At 43.5% G+C, this 20618-nt stretch overlaps 2 protein-coding genes across 2 annotated transcripts in view; one reads left to right on the top strand and one right to left on the bottom strand.

Annotated features, from left to right (window-relative positions):
* Positions 1-2987, top strand: part of NOC3L (NOC3 like DNA replication regulator) — a 52014-nt gene extending 49027 nt beyond the window's left edge. The window contains exon 22 of the mRNA XM_007080106.3: positions 2661-2987. Coding sequence (XP_007080168.2) covers positions 2661-2697 — 37 coding nt within the window. The 3' untranslated portion in view covers positions 2698-2987. The remainder of the gene's footprint in view (positions 1-2660) is intronic.
* LOC102949488 (1-phosphatidylinositol 4,5-bisphosphate phosphodiesterase epsilon-1) overlaps positions 1-20618 on the bottom strand; it is a 225516-nt gene that overhangs the window by 13260 nt on the left and 191638 nt on the right. Inside the window, 6 exon segments of the mRNA XM_042959866.1 lie at positions 700-828; positions 5122-5240; positions 8161-8422; positions 9707-9870; positions 14622-14912; positions 17732-17863. Of these exon segments, the coding sequence (XP_042815800.1) occupies positions 700-828; positions 5122-5240; positions 8161-8422; positions 9707-9870; positions 14622-14912; positions 17732-17863 (1097 nt within the window).

The raw sequence follows: 20618 nt of genomic DNA, 5'->3' as shown, positions 1-20618 counted from the left end.
GCCAGATAAAGGCCTAAGGCTAGAGGGGCTGAAGCAATGTCTTCTTGGCCGCCGTCCATCCTGATGCTCTAAAAACTTGATCTAACTCCTAGGACGACAAACTTCATTCAGCTTGTGTGCAAATTCTGACTGATTAGTAAGCTCCACATTAAGAAGAAAGATGGGGCCCGTGTCTAGCCTTAGAGGGAAAGAATACACGATTGGAAAGCCACTCATTTTGGTCCTTATCCATCTTGAGCCTAGTGTTTTCTTATGTGTTTGAAGACTTGTTAAAAATTCTTTTCTAGGGGCGCCTGGGTGGCTCAGTCGGTTAAGTGACTGACATTGGCTCAGGTCATGATCTCATGGTTTATGAGTTTGAGCCCCGCATCAGGCTCTGTGCTGGCAGCTCAGAGCCTGGAGCCTGATTTGGATTCTGTGTCTTTCTCTCTGACCCTCCCCTGCTCATGCTCTGTCTCTCTCTGTAGGTTAGCTTATCTAATGGTACCATGACCTCCCAGATCATTCTTATGGTGGATCTCAGTGTTGAATTACACAAATAATCAAAAGGCAGATCATCAACATGGACTTTTGTGTGTGTGTGTATGCTTACACCTGCATTTACACACACACACACACACACACACACACACACACACACACACCCCTCCATACATATTAGATGACGGATTCTCCCAACCATGGCCTCAGTGGACTTACTTGTTGGAGAAGCTGCTTTGCTTTGGTGCCTCCACTTATGGAGAAAACAGTAAAGGGCTCTGGACCTGGGACCCCATGCACCGTGACTCTGTGAGCCTGCAAACATTTTCTTTCTTCTGAATTAAACATCTGTCAAGGAAGACCACATGGTTTCTCATTCATTCTCATTCTCATTCTCATTCTCATTCTCATTCTCATGTTATTTCTAGGCTATATTCAGTACACAAGTACTAGTTCTTAGAAGTCTGTAGAGGGACATGTAAATGCAAAAGAAGACCATTCTTTTACAACCTGATACTTCTGTTTGTCGCTGAAGAGGCGATGGTGCATCTTCCTTAACAGTCTAGTGAGGATATTAGCAGCATACCACCAAAATACTAATTTATTTATTTAAAATTTATTTATTTAAAATAAATGGAAAGTGACTCTTTCCATCATAATTAGGAGACTGGTATTATCTGAAGTGTATGTTAGTCCTTACTTATGAACTGACCTTCAACAGTGTCTATTGAGTTCCCTCTTTCCTCAGGGCCTTGGGTTAGAATTTTGGTTGGTAAGATGATAGACTATTCCAGGCTTAGAGCACTCTCCGCCCAGGCACACAGATAAGCATAATATGAAAAGTATTTCTGTTTTAGGAAGAGCTGGGGAGGTGTGTAACTCACAACTTTTGAGCATTTTATATATTAAGATATATTCATTCACTCAAAATACAAAATTCATTTATGGAGAGTTGATAGTGAATCGGACACTATGTCTGGCCCTGGGACATTATCCCAGAAAGAGGACCTTATCCCTGCCCTCAAGGGCACCCAGTGGAATGAATCAGAAAAGAAAATGGACAACTGTCAGCAGTATGCTAAGTTCCTTGGGAACCCAGAGGAGGGGGCAGATCCCAGGTTTGGAGGAAAGCAGAGAGCACCTCCTGAAAATGGTATCATCTGAACTAAACCTTGGAAGTCCAGTGTGACTTAGAAGATGGAGAGTGGAACAAGAACACCCCAAATATTGATGCAGCCTGTGTGCAAAGGCTTGGAGGTGGCCTGAAGCAGGGGATTCTGGGAGCCTCCACAAGCTCCATGACCGGGGTGTGGAGGGGGTGGCTGGAGAAGCCAGCAGGTGCACAATCATGCAGGCCTCTTCCTAACTGGCCGGAAGAGCTACACTGAGAGCGGAATAGTGACCCGAAGCCCTAAGTGTTTCGTTGAACTTGTACTTTATTTTTATTTGGGGAAGGAGTTGGCTGTTTTATTTTGCTTGCACACTGTGTTTCTATTATTTAATGCATTTTATTGAGATATGATTTGTATACTATAAAATGCACATTTCAATTATATGGTTTAGCCTGCACTGTATTTTTTGGAAGTTGAAATCACTGCCAACAGTTATGCAAATCCAGATGTCCTGACTCTCTTGGAAACCAGAAGATCAGGCCACACTGCATGGCAACCAGCAGCTGGAGCTGAGAGCAGGGTAGTGGCTGCCCCTTTAAATGACTCATAAGCTCACTGTTTTCCCAGAGTCTCTGCCCAGTCCATGTATAAATTTTACTCTGAAAGCAGTGGAGAACCAAGGAAGGGTTTCTAACACAGGAGTGACATGATCAGATTTAGGTTTTAGTTAGATGTGGCTAAGCAGACAGACAGAGGGGTTCAAGCTCAGAGGGAGAGGCCAGTTAGAAACTCACTGCCACGAGCCAGGTGCGAATGGATGAGGGTCAAAGCAGTAGTGATGGACAGAGATGAATGGATTTGAAAACCACTAAGGAGATAGACTTATCAAGTCTTAAATGGGGCAGTGAGAGGGAGGGAGAAGTCCAGGATGATCTTCTGTTATTGGCTTGAGCAATGGAGAGTGATGACTTCAGTGGTCAAAGAACACATACGTGTTGCTGCTGCCTGGGACCCAGGGATGGCCTGGTGTGGTACAATAAAAAATAAATATTTGGTCTTTGTTCACAGTCGCTGGCACGCATCTCCCTTGGAACCTCTGCAGTGATGAATGTTCCCTGCATGTTATGAGATGGCCGATGGCTGGAGGCCCCTAGACAGCTTCAGGATGGGAGGTGCTCATTGGAAAGACCGAGGTGGGATCAGATGGTGGGAACTTTCAGCACCACCTGGGGCTTCCAAGGAGGGGGACGTTACCGAGAGTCGAGTCACTCACCAATGGGCTATGACATACTCAATCATGCCTTTTCAATAAAGCTCCATTAAAACCGCTAAAAGGTGGGGTTCCGAGAGCTTCTGTGTTGGTGAACACATTGAGATGCCGGAGGCCTCACACCCCCTTTGCCCTATGTATTTCTTCCATCTGACTTCTCTTGCGTTGTGTCCTTATAATAAACTGGTAACAGTAAAGCACGTTTCTGAGTTCTCTGAGTCATTCTACAAAATTCCTGAACCTGAGGAGGGGTTTGTGGAAACCTCCTGAATTTGTAGCTGGTCAGTCAGAAGTACCAGTGACAACCTGGGACTTGCCACTGACACCTGAAGTGGGGACAGTCCCATAGGACTGAGCCCTTAACTCTGGGACCTGATGCTAACTCCAGGTAGACCCTGTCAGAATTAAATTGAAAGGCAGGACACCCAGCTGCTGTCAGAGTTGAAGCAGTGTAAGAAAATACACAATGCATTTGGTGTCAGAAGTGTTGTGAGGAAAAATGGTTCATCAATGGCATGTGTGGAATCTTCAGTGCTAATAAGTATCGAGGCAAACTGAGCCAGAATCAGGCACTAAGCTCTGCTTCCCCTTTGTGAAAGCTGATTCTTGCCCTTCGATACCTAGGCAGCCCTGTCTCTGCTTCCCAGTCCTCTGCACAAGTAGAGGCAACACCTCTCTCTACCTTGGCCAAGTGTTGTTCTCAACTTTGGCCACACACTGAAGGGAAAAGGAGGAGAACCTGAGAAAATGAGGTCAGGATGGAGAGAGAGACGACACCGATGAGGTGAGGGGAAGAACAGCAGAGAAGAAAATTGGGTGAATTATGGGTGGCCATGGCAGTGGTCGAGCCAGCGCCATTTGTGAGCATACGGGGTGCCTTTCCACAGGTTGTTAGCACTATGTTGAAGTATAAGATTGACACAACGGTGAACAGGTTATATTAAACATGTAAAGAGGTAATCAATGGACACCCTTCTATTGTTATTATTATTAAACAATTTTTTTTAATGTTTATTTTTTGAGAGAGAGAGAGTGAGCATGAGCGGGGGAGGGGCAGAGAGAGAGGGAGACACAGAATCCGAAGCAGGCTCCAGGCTCTGAGCGGTCAGCACATAGCCCAATGCGGGGCCCAAACCCATGAACTGTGAGATCATGACCCTAGCTGAAGTTGGACGCTCAACTGACTGAGCCACCCAGGCGCCCCTGTTATTAGTATTTTTTAAAGTTTATTTATTTATTTTGAGGGGGAGGGGCAGATAAAGAGAGGGAGAGGGAGAATCCCAAGCAGGCTTCGTGCTGTCAGTGCAGAGCCTGATGTGAGGCTCAAACTCATGAACTGTGAGATCATGACCTGAGCTGAAACCAAGAGTTGGAAGCTTAATCTACTCAGCCACCCAGATGCCCCTCATTTTAAGTTAATTTCTAAACCTCAAATAATGGAATCAACCAGTTAATTAAAGCAGTGGTACTTGTTTAAATAAACAACCTTGCATTACTGGGGTGGGTACTGGCCCAGTGGTCCTCAAACTTCAATGGTATGGACCTTACCTAGGGAACTTGTTAAGAGACAGATTCTGTAATAGTGACCCTTTCTGTGGCATTCCTTTCCCATTTCCAAGAGGGCCAATTCTGCATCTCCCCAACCTTTGCTTAATTAGTCTTTTCCCCATGTTATTATTTTGGGTTCATCTCCCTGGCAGGCCTATAATGCACTCATTAAGAGTGTGGGCTTTGGGGGCACCTGGGTGGCCAGTCAGTTGAGCATCCGACTTCAGCTCTGGTCATGATCTCACGGCTCGTGAGTTTGAGCCCCACATCAGGCTCGCTGCTGTCAGCGTGGAGCCTGCTTCGGATCCTCTGTCCCCCTCTCTCTCTGCCTCTCCCTGGCTTGCACTCTGTCCCTCAAAAATAATAAAGTAAACATTAAATAAAAAAAAAAAAGAGTATGGGCTTTGGCACTACTGTAACGGGTTTATAGCTGTGTGACCTAGATATACTTAGCTCTGACCTTCCTCATCTGTATGGAATGGAGAGGATACCGTAGCTATTTCACAAAGTTACTGACAGAATTAACTGAATTAGTATAGTTGTAAAGTGCTTAGACAGTGTCAAGTGCCAGCCATTACTGTTGTTGTCATTATTTCCATTGCTACCTAATTAATAACTCTAACTGACCAGGTTCCTGTGCCACAAGAAAGTCTATCTATCCCCAGTGTAGCGATCCCTGCAAATATGCTGAGTGAAATAGAACTTAGTTACCAAAGAGGCCGGCGTGGTGCTGCTGGAGGAATTTTCTTCCATCCTCCTACTGTTTATGAATAAACTAGAGATTTCCAAGACTTCGTTGTGGAGATTTCGCAGCTGAAGATGTCGATATCCTGGAATAATGCAGAATTGGGGAAAGCTTGTTAGCCATGCACTGCAGAGCTCTGCAAAGAAGGTAACCCAGGGAGGTCAATAAATGGTAGGCGGAAATCAGGTCTTCCGATGGGCAGGGAGTGGCAGTGGGCATGCAACCAGCAGACAGACACCTTTTCATCGAGACTGCTGCTCCTGGGGACAGTTTTGGGTCACCTTATGGTAACTAACTTGTTCAGGTGCTATTTTTAACTTAGACTCAAGCAGAATATCTTAAACTCAAACAAAATACAGTAGGAAAATCTGATCATTTTGATATCATGTACAGTCACTGTTTTACAAATATTCCCTCTTAGTGACAATGCAGTATTCTAACAATACGGAGTTGGGAAAGTAAGTTATGGCGTGACTGTTTGTACGAATGTAACGTGGAATAACGTGCAGCCAGTGAAAGTGCTAATGAAGATGCACAGCTACCAACAGAAAAGTTGCTCACTACAGGGGCACCTGAGTGGCTCAATCGGTTAAGCATCCGACTTCGGCTCAGGTCATGATCTCACGGTCTGTGGGTTTGAGTCCTGTGTTGGGCTCTGTGCTGACAGCTCAGAGCCTGGAGCCTGCTTTGGATTCTGTGTCCCCCCGCTCTCTCTGCCCTCCCCGCTCCAAAATAAATAAACATCAAAAAAAATTAAAAAAAAAAGTTGCTCGCTACATACATTAGGAATGAAAACCAGTGAGATGCAAGACACTAAGATTAGTAGAAAGCCTATTTATTAAAAATATATATTATGTTATATGTCTATTACATATAATATGTAAATACATGGGCAGAGAAATAAAGCCTACAAAAGAAATATACCAAAAGTGATTATTTTGGAGAGATGGAAAATGGGTAATTCAAAAGAAACGTTTTTGCTTCTCTGTGCTTTCTCATAGTTCTGTAATAACTGTTATGAACTGAATTGTGTCCTCTCCAAATTCTCATGTTGAAGCTCTAACTCTCAGTACTTTGGAATGTGCCTGTATCTGAAGATGGGGCTTTTAAAAAAAAATTATTTATTTTGAGAGAGAGAGAGAGAGAGAGAGAGACAGTGTGAGTGGGGGAGGGGCAGGCAGAGAGAGACAGAGAGAATCTCAAGCAGGTTCCTTGCTGTCAGCACAGAGTCCGATTTGGGACTTGATCCCACGACCCTGGGATCATGGTCTGAGGTGAAATCAAGAGTTGGACACTCAACTGATTGAGCCACCCAGGCATCCCTGGAGATGGGTCTTTTAAAGAGGGTTAGGGCCTTCAATGAAGTCATAATGGGTGAGTAGGGTGAGCCCTAAGCCAATATGACCAGTGTCCTTATAAGAAAAGAGACACCAAGTGCCTGCACACAGTCTCAGGGACAACCACGTGAGGACACAGTGAGAAGGTGGCTGTCTGCCAGCCAAGGAGAGGGGCCTTGGGAGAAACCAACCCTGCCATCACCTCCATCTCCAGAACTCTGAGAAAATAAATGTCTGCCGTTTAAGCCTCCAGTCTGCGGTGTTTTGTTTCAGCAACCCGAGCTGACTAGGGCAGTGGCCATGTGCTACTTGCACAGTGGAGAAGAAAAACAGGAAGAGAACAAAATGCAGGAGACTGTAATGTGTTTGTGGAAGTCAGAGTTCGGTGCTTTGAGTGTGGTGGTGGAAGAAGGCGCTAGCACCTTGGTACTCAAAGTAGGCCAGTAGGGTCAGCATGCCTGGGAGCTTGTTAGAAATGCAGACTCTCAAGCCCCCGCACCCCCAGACCCACCGCATCAGAATCTGCATTTCACTACCACGAGTCCCAGGAGACCCTGACACGCATCAGTGTTGGGGGAGCAAGGTGCAGCCATGCCCACTGGACAACAAGCTGAAGTTCCACAAGTGCTTTGGCAAAGCCGAACCACATCAGGCCAACAGCTCTGGCCTTTACTCAGGATTCTCCATCTGCCCTGCTCTGCCCCCAACACCCACCTCCAGCTTCCAACCCTGGACGTGCCATGAGAGCATCCCAGCCCTCCTTCTCTCAGGCTCCTTTCTTTCTTTTCCTTTTTTTTATTAAAAAAAATTTTTTTAAGTTTATTTATTTTGAGAGTGAGACAAAGAGAGAGAGAATATTCCAAGCAGGCTCTGCACTGTCAGCATGGAAACCAACGTGAGGCTCGAACCCACAAACAGTGAGCCAAAATCAACCAACTTAACCAACTGAGACACCCAGGTGCTTCACTTTTAAATTTTTTAAAAGTAAGCTCTACACCCGATGTGGGGTTTGAACTCAAGATCCTGAGATCAAGAGTCACATGCTGAGCCAGTCACTGACTGAGCCAGCTAGGCAGCACCTCCCAACCCCGGGCCCCTCTCCTAACGTCAGTCCTTGCTTTAAACACGCCAGGGGTGCAGCGGCTGCTACTGGGAAGGGGTGTGCAGGAATAGGAGCACAGCCACTCCTCCCCACACCAGCAGAGGGAGAGGACACACTCCATGGGATGTTGTCAACACCTCTGATTTTAGGATAATGTAAAAATCTCTTTTGAGATGTGATCAAACAGTGTTCAAATATGTATCATTTCTTCATGCCTCTTATTATTTTTAATGTTTATTTATTTTTGAGAGAGAGAGAACAGAGTGCAATGTGGGGGAGGGGTAGAGAGAGAGGGAGACAGATTCTGAAGCAGGCTCCAGGTTCTGAGCTGTCAGCACAGAGCCCAATGCGGGGCTTGAACTCATGTACTGTGAGATCATGACCTGAGCCAGAGCCGGACGCTTAACTGACTGAGCCACCCAGGCGCCCCCTTTATGCCTCTTATTTTAACTTTGTACTATGGAAATTCCAAACATACACACAAGGAGAGAGAAGAACATCATGAACCCCAGGGCATCCATCACTTAGCTATTATAATTATTAGCATTTTGAGAATTTTGTTCTACCTCGTTTTAAAGCCTTGAGTGGGATGATTCTCTGAGCAGTTACAGCTGAGCTGTTGTTTTCCACAACGGCAAAACGAAGAAATACGAGATCTTCAAAGTGAACCCGGAAGAGAAACTGTTCATTCCACATGGGGTTCAGAGTGTTCCGGTGGATGGGCTTTGTGCGGAAATGGCAGCTGTCCAGGGGCATGCCCAGCACATCGACTTCGATACACGGGCTTCCTGTGCTGCTACTCGGGCACACGTTTTGACCAGAGACAATCTGAGGCAAGGAAAAAAGGATCAAAGTCACTGAAGACACGAAAGAAACAAAGCAACCTCTGTACCTTACTGCTTCCCTCCACCAAGAAAGACAAAGAACATTCTGGAATGGAAGGGGTACATGGTTAACAAAGTTGCTAAAAAGAAAAAAAAAGTGATTGTAATCAGGTAATCACATGACTGGAGTCATGTGAAAGCCTATTTTGTCAACAGCATTCACCTGACGATAACCTTTCAACTGTAAAAATGTTCAAAGATCTTCAAAAACCAAGCCGTTAAGATGATGAAGTTTCTCAAGGAGGCAGGAGGAAAGGAAACCGTACACAATCTGAGAAATGGTTGCTAACATTCTGTTCAAAACGTTTTAGGTGTATATATTTGATATACCTCAAATCTTTTTCTTCAACAGTTTGTTTTGGACCAAGTCACAGGGAATGTTGTTAAAAATTAATCCATAGCCTTCCGTAAGTAGATGGAATTATACTCGAGTCCAGCTGAAATGGTCAAACAGAAAGGGGCCGCTGCCCTAGTCTTCAGGAGAGAGAAAAACCGTGTGGGAGGTGGAAGGTCTGTGAGTTGGCTCTCCCAGGGCTCTGAGGTGTCATGACCAGAGGCTGTTTGGCATTCTTTGTTTGCAGCAAGTCAGACCAAATATGATAATGGAGAGAAGAGGTAACTTTCTCCCTTTCTGTCTTTCCTATCACCATCCAGTGGTGGTCTCTCTATCAGCTGAGTGGGAGTGAAAGAACAGGGAATAAGGTTGGGTGATGAGCTACTGGGGCTGAGTTGTTAGGGGCAGCCTGTGGAGTTCTGACAATTAGGTAGTTAAAGGAGTAAAGGAGTAAGGAAAAGCCCAGGAGTGATAAAGGTTAAGCTGTAAGGAGGAAAGATATGTAGTTGCTTCATATATTGATGCCTGTCTGATCTTATGAGAACTTGTCAGAGTGTAAGATGACCTGCTCTAACCAGGAGCTCAACTTTTATGGGATCCATGCACAGTTATGATTCCCGGGGCCTGGAGGACAGAATTCCTATCATCAGTTTGCAGGTGAAGCAGGGACCTCATAACTCCACCTACTGACTTTGGCAAATAGAGGGCCTGGTGACAGCGTATATAAACCATAGCCACTGCTTCCTGAGAGGATGAAAAAATGCTTTGGGGAACTAAATCTGCATGAACAAAATGGTGATACGAGACCTTTGTAATGCCTTGAATTCCAAACCAGTTCATATTCATGAAGGCTTACAGACCTTACTAGATTCTGACAACTGGGGCCATACTTACAGTTAAGGAGTAGATGGCAGGCTCCATGTTGTCCAGATCTCTTTCTAAGGGAGAGAACTTCTGATACATGGGACAGTTCTTGTCCCACAGAACTGGGGGTTTCAAAACATAACCACACCCACCGTTGGCTTCAAACATGGCAGCATTTAAATGTAAAGGGAGATCTGCAAAATAAAGTCAATATTGTTTGGCTCATGTGTCATCCTATACATTTACTTTAAAGTTCAAAAGAAATCTGCATCAATTTCCCCTAAGCTGAAGTATGAAGAAGAGATAGCCATCCATTCATTGCATAGACTGACTGAGTACCTACTCTGTGCCAGGTAGTGTTATGCATCCAGGATATAGCTGCTAACAAGACTTGAAATCTGTCTTCATGGAGCTCATGCTCCATCCCATGTTCTGCCACCTAAAAACTCTTATAAATAAAAATTCACAACATCCATCCAGAAAAATCTTTGAACACCTCATTTTATACTGAAGTTTAGAAAAAAAAAAAGGATTGTCTTATCCCCAATGCTAAGCCATGCAGACAATTGTGTGAACAATTCTTGCTTTTTCAAATATAAGATAAAATCTTAATAATACAAGAAAGGCTAGGAGAATAGCCAGAAAAACATACCTTGTCTTTGAAATTTCTATTTCAACCCATAAATTGCTATGCCTCTACCTCTTTTTTTCAATTAAAACAATTTTTTATATTTATTTATTTTTGAGAGACAGAGAAACAGAGCACGAGTTGGGGAGGGGCAGAGAGAGAGACACGGAATCCCAAGCAGGCTCCAGGTTCTGAACTGTCAGCACAGAGCCCAATGTAGGGTTCGAACTATGAACCATGAGATCATGACCTGAGCTGAAGTCAGATGCTTACCCGACTGAGCCACCCAGGTGCCCCTCTACCTCTTTTTTAAAAATGGTGGTTCAATAGGAAACAAACCATTATCACATGTGATTCACATCATATCCACAGTCTCCTCAATCACAAATGCTGGGAACTTTTACAACAGTCTTTTGTGGCCAAAATTTATTTGGCACAGGTCTTTGGTGAATGATCGGATCCCTACACACTCAAATGCTCATCTGATGGCACAAGTCTGCATAAAAGTTGCCCAAATGAGCAAAAAGTTTATGAGACACACCTGACAAATGTTCCCTCTGCTAGATTCCTCCCATGTGCAGAGTGAACTTTGCTACATGGACCAACATCAAGGAAAAGTGTGGTAAGCACCGTGGAGCGATGAGAAGTTGGCCTTTACTTGTGTCGGGGGGAGCTGGCCAGGGTCATGTACAGGAATTCTGGGGGGAAGATGTCTTAGACACATGAGAGCTCCTGGGGCCTCAGCCTGCTTATCTACAAAATTAGCACACTGGACCCCTCCTCTCAGGCCCATCCAGTCCCCGTGTGATTAATTCACTAAGGCTACAGAGGGAAGCAAACTAGCCCACGCAGTTGGTAAATGTGAAATGGATAAATATGACTAACAAAATTAGAGCTAGCACCTGTTCTAAGCACTTTGGGTGCACCACTGCCTCCATAACCCATGAGGTGGCTTATTGCCTTATTTTAGTATTTTCATTTTTAGAGATGAGGAAACTGAGGCATAAGATACGACAAAACCCAAGGCACATGGCTAGAAAGTGGTGAATGCTAGTGTTCAAACTCAGACAGCCTGACCCATCTTAACTACCAAACAGCATAATGTATATTATCTTAACTACCCAGTCTTAACTGCTGGAGCCATATAACGTATACCTCACGGGGGTGTCATAAAGATATATGAGACAAGGGGCACCTGGGTGGCTCAGATGGTTAAGTGTCCAACTTCGGCTCAGGTCATGATCTAGTGGTTCATGAGTTTGAGCCCCGTGTTGGGCTCTGTGCTGATAGCTCAGAGTCTGGAGCCTGTTTGGGATTCTGTGTCTCCCTTTCTATCTGCCCCTCCCCCACTCGTACTCTCCCTCTCTCTCAAAAATAAATAAAACATTAAAAAAAATTTTTTTAAATGAGATAATGTGTTGGGGCGCCTGCGTGGCTCAGTCGGTTAAGCGTCCGACTTCAACTCAGGTCACCATCTCACGGTCCGTGAGTTCGAGCCCCGCATCGGGCTCTGGGCTGATGGCTCAGAGCCTGGAGCCTGCTTCCGATTCTGTGTCTCCCTCTCTCTCTGCCCCTCCCCCGTTCATGCTCTGTCTCTCTCTGTCTCAAAAATAAATAAACGTTAAAAAAAAAAATTAAAAAAAAAATGAGATAATGTGTAAAGGTCCCTACCCCAGCATCTGGCACATAGAAGGTGCTCAATAAATTAAAATATTAAATTATATCATGATGTCGACACCCATTTGGGTTTGAAGTCTGATTCCATTAGCAATGTGTCTATCCTTGTAGCTTTTCAAAACTTGTATTCTCCTTTTTGTTTTGTTTTAAGTAGGCTCCACACCCAACGTGGGGCTCACACTCACAACCCCAAGATCAAGTCACACACCGACTGAGCCAGCCAGGCAGCCTGCTTTCCCAAACTTTAAAGCACTTTTTCTTAACTAAAATCTCACTTGGTGATCCCATATGTAAAACAGATCCACGTGGAGCTGCTTTGTTAGAATAAAGGCGGGGCCTCCAATCTAGTTCTCCCACTGCCCCCTAGGGCTGGTCTCAGAACTTCATCTAGAGCTATAATTTTAAAAACTCCTGTATCCATTAAGTGAAACAGTGTGCCTGAATCTGTGTAACCCCATCATCCCTCTCAGTCAATGAGGGTGATGGCATTGATGTGGGAGAGAGGAAAAGCCTGCAGGGGTGAGTGGAGGCCCACCAGCAGCCTCAGTGTGTGTTTCAGAGCACGAGGTGGGTCAAGGAGGGGCAATTCCCGGGTCCCCCTCAGCCATGGCTCCCTTTGCCATCCGTGGAGCCAGGATGTCTGCGGCAGCCTTGGCGCTTCAGGAAGAAGGACACATCCCAAACCAAATGCGTTTTCATTTCCTTGAGAAAACCACTTTGCTAGTTATTTCAGTTTACTTAAATATTTCAGTGTTATAACAACCGAGGGGACCAGTGGACACAGGGCTAAGGACAGGGCCAGAGATGTGAACCCACAAGCCACTTGGGACAGATCGAAGAGAAATTTTTACAACTCTGAAGATATTTCATTATTATTTCCACTTGTGAGTCCAAATCATACTGTTTTCATAACTTATCAAAAAACACTTATGATGGTTAATGTTCGTGGAATGTTTTCTACGTGCCAAGCACTGCGTTTGGTATGGTACTTCACTTGTGCTGACTTACTTAATATCAATTGAAAGAAACAAATATTAAAGGGTACAAAAATATGACTGATGTCTCTGACCATACATCTGCGGGGTCAGCCACAAGTAGACACTGTTGGCACCTGTGCAAGGTTGCTAGGTGATCCCAGGGCGAAGGCTGGGGTTTAACCTTGGCTGAAGACAGGGCTATGCTTTGGTTGATGGGTCAGCACAGCTAGCTGGGATCTGATTCAGTGCTCGTGAGAGGAACGAGAATGTTGCTTGACTATTCGAAGGAGAGACTGGTTTTCCAGTGAGCTTCTAGGAAACATTCTTCCTCTATTTTTTCTTCGTCTTCTGCAGCTCCCTTCTTTCCCCCATAACCAAGTGGAGACAAAACACTTTACCCTCTGAACTCCCAGAGTCCTTGTATCTATTATTATTAGTCATTCTGTAACCTTGAGCAAAGTAACTGCTCTGTGCCTTGGTTTGCTCATCTGAGAAATGGACATCATAAAGGGACCCACCTCTTAGGGTTGTGGCAGGGATTAAATGAGAGAATAGGGGTCAAGAATGCAGCGCGGTGCCTGGTACACAGTGAGCATGCCATAAACGGCAGCTGCTACCTGGAGTTTACTCCTCAGTTACTCTGTTAGGAGTCCCATCCACAGTGGAGAAACACACACACTACGTTCTCTGTTCAGGTGGTTCACGTACTTGTTTTCCCCGTGGTAGCCACGCCTAGGGCACTGAACATTATTTATTTCAGTCTCAAAGGGAAGAGAAGAAGCTAAAATGCTTCTAACTTGCAAAGTGTTTGGAGCAACACTACTTTTTGACTGCAAGAACAAGAGCTTAGCAAGAGAACTTACTAAGCCATGTTAGGAAATCTCTGCCCCCAAACACCTTTAAAAGCAAACTGGACAGAGTGCTGTCAAAAGGAGTCATAAGTTTAAAAAGTACTTTAAAAAGGCAGCAGGGGGGCACCTGGGTGGCTCAGACAGTTAAGCGTCCAGCTCTGGGTTTTGGCTCAGGTCATGATCTCAGGGTTTCATGAGTTCGAGCCCCATGTCAGGCTCTGCAATGACAGTGTGGAGCCTCCTTGGGATTCTCTCTCTTCCTCTCTCTCTGCCCCTCCCCGACTCATGCTGTCTCTGCCTCTCTCAAAATAAATAAACTTAAAAAAATTGAAAAGAAGGAGGCAGGAACAGAAGACCTTTAGGGGTCCCCTCATGGTCTTTATTGTCTTTTTTTTTGAGAGAGAGAGAGAGAGAGAGAGAGAGAGAGAATATGAATGGGAGAGGGGCAGAGAGGAAGGGGAGAGAGAATCCCAAGCAGGCTCCACGCTGTCAGTGCAGGGCCTGACTCAGGGCTTGAACTCACAAACTATGAGATCATGACCAGAGCTGAAATCAAGGGTCAGACACTTAACCGACTCAGCCACCTGGGAGCCCCTTTATCTATCGTCTTAATCGAAACATCAAGGGCACAATTCCATATCAAATTCACTTCTGTTTTTGGTCATCTGTACTTTAACCCTCACATCTGGTGTGCCCCAGTCTGGAGTCCTGCCCCTTCAAACAATCTTGTTTGCTGAACTATATTTACTGAAATATAAGAGGCAGAGGAGAGAGGTGGGGAGGCACCCTTCTGGGTGAAGCGGGCCCATTACCATCTGTCTGGTAGTTGAGCGCCACGAGCTGTATCCCATGGAGCCAGAACATGAGGGGATTGGGGTTGGAGGAGTCGATGCGAGTGGCAGCCGGGTAAGTCCTCAGCAGCTGACAGGCGGTGTGCTGGATCAGTTTCTGAGAATACCTGCGACACAGACGTTTGGCGGCATTTTCATTCAGCGAGGAGATATGGTAACATTTGGGAGTTCTAATGATAGCGCTGAGGGATGTGGTTGGGTTGAGGGGGGAAGAAGATTCCTCCCAGGCCTGTCGCATTCCTTCACAGGAACCTAAACCCCCCAAAAGATTAGCCTCAGATTAGTGCAGAAAACTTTAAATATTTTAGAAAGATAAAACCTGAACAACATCCCCATAGGCAATCATAACACATAACACATCGGAGTACATCTTGCCTTTTCCTCGTGAGTTAGTCTACAACCTTGAAACAAAATGAGAGCTATTGAGTTTTAAGATGACTGTGGCCACACCAATTTAAATCAAAAGCCTGAAAGTCCTTGCCTATGTACCTCATCTATTCTGTGGATACATTTGCACAAAGGCACAATGTATGCCCAAGGGTGTTCACTCTAGCGTTGTTTTGCTTTGTTTTGTTTTTAAATAACAAAACAAAACCCAAAAACTCCAAAACCACCACCATCACCACCACCACCACAATCCAGGAAGCAACCTAAATGTTCTACCAGTGAGGTAGTGATTAAATAAATGACAATATATCTACACAATGGAATAATACCACAGAGGCACTAAGGACAATAAGGTAGACAAATGTATAGAAAGCCATGAGGAAAGTTACAGCAAGTATAGAGGTTATACAAGTCTCCTTGATTTTAAACTCTACTACAAAGTATAGTAATCAAAACAATATGGTACTGGCATAAAAATAGACACATAGATCAATGGAACAGAATAGAGAGCCCAGAAATAAACCCACATATATATGGCCCTTTAACTTATGACAAAGGAGCCAAGAATACACAATAGGGAAAGGATCATCTCTTCAATAAATGGTGTTGGGAAAACTGGATGGCCACATGAAAAAGAATGAAACTAGACCACTGTCTTACACCATACACAAAGAATTAACTTGAAATGGATTAAAGACTTGAATGTAAGACCTGAAAATACACAACTCTTAAAAGAAAACAAAGGCAGTGAGCTTCCTGACGTTAGTGGCCCTGAATTCCTGGGTCTGACTCCAACATTAAAGGCAACAAAAGGAGAAGTAAACAAGTGGGACTACATCAAACTGAAGTGCTTCTGCATAGCAAAGGAAGCCATCAATAAAAAGAAAAGGCAACCTACTGAATAGGAGGAAATATTTGCAAATCTTTTATCCAAATATCTAAATGTGTTATATCTAAAGTGTATATAGAACTCAAATAACTCAAAAGCTAAACAACCAATTTCATTAACAAATGGGCAGAAGATTGAAGCAGACATTTTTCCAAAGAAGATCTATAGATGGCCAACAAGCACATGAGATGAGCGATGTCAGTAATCACCACGGAAATGCAACCCAAACCACAGCGAGATACCACTTCACGCCTGTCAGAAAGGCTAGTATCAAAAAGACAAGAAATAACAGCAGTGGGAGAGTAAACAGTGGAGAAAGGGAACACTCGTGCACTGTTAGTGGGAGAAAGCTGGTGCAGCCACTGTGGAAAACAGTACGGAACTTCCTCAAAAAATTAAAGATAGAAATACCATATGATCCAGCTATACTATTTCTGGGTATTTATCTGAAGAAAATAAAAACATTAATTCAAAAGGATATATGTACGCCAATGTTCACTGCGCCATTATTTACAATAGCCAAGATACGGAAACAACCTAAACGTCCAGTCCATTGAAGGATGAAGGATGAATGGATAAGGAAAACATTATATATATATATATATATATATACATATATGTGTATATGTATATATGTGTGTGTATATACATATGTGTGTATATATACATATATACATATGTGTGTATATATACATATATACATATGTGTGTATATATACACATATATACATATGTGTATATATACACGTATATATACGTATATATACATATGTATGTATACGTATACATATACGTATACATACATATGTATATGTATATATATGTATATATGTGTGTGTGTGTATATATATATATATATATATATACACACACACACATCATGGAATACTACTCAGCCATAAAAATTAAGGAAATCCTGCCATTTGTAACAACATGGATGGATTTTGTGGGTATGATAATACTTACTGAAATAAGAGAGAGAAAGACAAATACCACATGATTTCACTTACACGTGGAATATAACAAAACAAAACAAACACATAAAACAAAGCAAAGCTCCCAGATACAGAGAACTGATTGGTGGTTATCAGAGGGGAAGGGGTTGGGGGGCGGTGAAATGGGTGAAGGGGGTTAAGCGTACAGTGATGGATGATAACTAGACTTATTGTTAGGATCACTTTGTCGTGTATATTAAAGATCAAATTACTATGTTGTACACCTGAAACTAATATAACGTTATATACAAATTTTACCTAGAGAAAAAAATAGTTATCCAACTATGTTCAGTTATATCCGTTTGGATTATCTTAAAAAGAATCTTATTTTTCTTAAACAAAACACAATAAACTTAACAGTGATTACCTCTGGGGAGGAGAACTGGGACACTGAGAGTGGAAAGGAATTTTAATAATACTCTGAACTGTTTTGAGTTTTTAACTATGAGAATTTATTACTTTCATAGTAAAAAGTAATTAGAAATAAAATGGATATATCTTCTGGAGTTATAAGGATGAAGAGCACAGTTCCAAGAACAACTAGAATGTTCCAAGGTGGCTCCAATTTTTACTTTTGAGGCAAACACTGTTAGAACGTCTTTAGTGAGACGTTATTTTTTAGGAAGTTAAGAGTGTAAATTCATAATTTAAATATATTGGTACCACACTTAACCTAACACTTCACATAAACATTCATGAAAAAAAAAATTAAAAGTTCAAGGGAAGTGCTTAGACGGTCAAATATCAGAATCATCCGGCATGCAGAATCAGGCCAAAATATTACAAGAAGGTGACTTTACTTTTTCCAGATGCTTTGTTAAACGATGCTGTCTCCCCAGGGCTCATTCTGCCCGGATTGTTGCCAAAAATGGACTTCCTGCTTTTCCTTTCTTTTCCTCTGCTAGAGCCAGATGCATTTAGAGTTGACAGGCCTGTTCCCATAAAATGAAAATAAATAAGCCAAAAACTACAAGCAAGGAACTCAACATTTTCCATCCCTGTTACTGTTTATTTTGAAGTCCTACTACTCCCTGGCAGCCCCAGGACAGAAGACCTACTAGCATTTTTAGCACAGTTAATAAGAACGGGGAATGATAGCAAAGCTTTTCTCTCTGTAGACAAATGTGACCAGAACTGCATGATCATCACAAAATCACATACACAGACCCACTTGGATGTGCACCAGAAAGATTCTGAAAAGCTACATGAAAAGAAAGCACTCCAGTCAACATTTCTCAGAACCTGATTACTCAACTTGGAGAGATGAAAGACCGGTTAAAAGCTGGAGCTTCAGCGGCACATTGTCTAGGTTCAATTCTTGCCAATATGAGGTTGCCTTAACATCTACCTTCTCCATTCCTCAGTTTCCTTATCTACAAAATGGGTGTGATAGGAGCTCGCTCCCAGGGTTAATCTGAAGGTCTGATGGGAAATACATTAGGATGATGATGATGTTTCCTGGCTTCTCTTTCTCACTCCCAGCCCTACTGTTGCCCGACCCTTCCTGCCTGGCACAGTGCCTGGTGTGCGGCAGGAACTTAATAGATATTTGCTGAATGAGAGAATGAATGCACACCGTGCTCCAGTGCAGCAAGAGTCATTTAAAAGCTCCAATGAAGCCAGAGTCGCCTCCAAACCATTCCACTGTGTACAACTGTACCGTTAGAAAGTAATTCCTTCAGCTGAAGCAGCATTCAGGAGGTCCTCTTTGAGATGAAAATATACCTTCCAGGAACATCATCAGAGGAAACAGGGTAAGGTAGTGCTTAAGAATAGCACAGACTGGGGCACCTGGGTGGCTCAGTCGGTTAAGCATCCGACTTCGACTCAGGTCACGATATCGCGGTCCGTGAGTTTGAGCCCCACCTCAGGCTCTGGGCTGACAGCTCAGAGCCTGGAGCCTGCTTCGGATTCTGTGTCTCCCTCTCTCTCTGACCCTCCCCCATTCATGCTCTGTCTCTTTCTGTCTCAAAAATAAATAAATGTTAAAAAAAAAAATTAAAAAAAAAAAAAAAAAAAAAGAATAGCACAGACTGAGGGGCGCCTGGATGGCTCAGTCAGCCAAGTGTCCGGCTTCAGCTCAGGTCAGGATCTCATGGTTTTTGAGTTAGAGCCCTGCGTTGGGCTCTGTGCTGACAGCTTAGAGACTGGAGCCTGCTTCCGATTCTCTCTCGCCCCTCCCCTGCTTGTGCTCTGTCTCTCTCTCTGTCTCTCTCAAAAATAATTAAACATAAAAAAAAAAGAAAAGAAAAGCACAGACTTTGGGGTTGAAACCTCACACAAATTGTGCGACCTCACACAAATTACTTAACCTCTCTGCATCACTCCCTCCTCATCTGTAAAAGGGTCAAGGTGGTTAGGGTTGAATGAGATCATGGTATATATACATACTTAGTAGAGTGTCTTGGTCAGAGAAAGTGCTCAGTTCATAGCAGCTGTGGGGCTTCTAAATTTTGTTTTCTCTTAAGTATCTGTAACCACAAAGATGCAACACAAACTTGGACCAGGAGGTTCTCATGCTTTATCTTAAAATGTTGTGTGAATTTTGCACTCTGCATCATGACAGAAAATGAAACTTAGGTTTTCTCCCAAGTATAACCGATGGCGGGGGGGGGGGGGGGGGGCAGGGACAAGGAACTAGAGCAAGGGGCCTGTTCATTCTGGGGTTTTTGTACGCATCCTGGCACATGTCGAAGGGTATGTGGGCCCTTTTGTGAAAAGCCTGGTTGTTCTCTTGGGGTGAGGAAGCAAGAAAACAAGAGCGGGTGATCAAGAAAAGGGAAAGAATCTGGGGAGGCCCAGAGAACTAACTGATAGAGCAACAAAGAGCCTTCTCCTGACCTATTGGCCCCTTTATCAATGACAATGACAACAACTACTTCCAGAGAGCCAGTTCTTTCCTGGATAGCGTGTTAATCACATTATATACTTTACTGCTGATTTTTACAACCATCCTGCAGGTTAGGACTGTGAAGCCTTTTTTTTTTTTTTTTTTTTTTTTTTACAGATAAGGAATTGGAAGAGCCCTGCCACCAAAGCAGGTTCATGATCTTGGGGAAATTCATTTACTTTGGGGGAAGGTCACACCACATGATCTTTGTGGTGCCTCAACGCTCTGCAGATTTGTCCGCATACGTCTCTTTGGAAGGGACTTGGTGAAGGTGAGCTGCATTGAAATTGATAAGGTAGCAAACGCAAAACAATAGTGTAGCAAAATAAACATTTTGTGGTATTTCCCCCATGAGCATTGAAATAAATCATAATACCAATACATATTTAGAAGCCATTATAACAATGATTCTGGCAACACAATGTTAAGTTTGAGAAAGGAAATAAATTTTGGGAGAGAAAAATGTAAGAGATTTCAATTACTAAAAAAAAAAAAAATTAAATGTAGCATACCTATAAAGAATGTGTGCTATATAAACACTTAAAAAAAAAAAAACCAACAGCATTCTTGGAATTTTAAACATAAGCCAAATAACCCCACGCTTAGCCTGCGCCTCAAGTAAGAAGCTGGACCCAATGACCTTCTGGCTCTCCCACAACGCTCTACTGCTACGAAACTTTCTTTCACAGTGACCTCAAATATCTTTGGGGATGGGTGCTCTTTAACCAGCGCTTGAGAAGAGAAGACAAAGCCGATGCAATGGTTTGGGTGTGGTGTCAGCAGAATTTACAAAGTAC

The sequence above is a fragment of the Panthera tigris genome, chromosome D2, assembly GCF_018350195.1.
Source record: "Panthera tigris isolate Pti1 chromosome D2, P.tigris_Pti1_mat1.1, whole genome shotgun sequence".
Taxonomy (NCBI): Eukaryota; Metazoa; Chordata; class Mammalia; order Carnivora; family Felidae; genus Panthera; species Panthera tigris.
The sequence above is the reverse complement of the archived record's forward strand: the minus strand, read 5'-3'. Positions and strand labels throughout refer to the sequence as shown.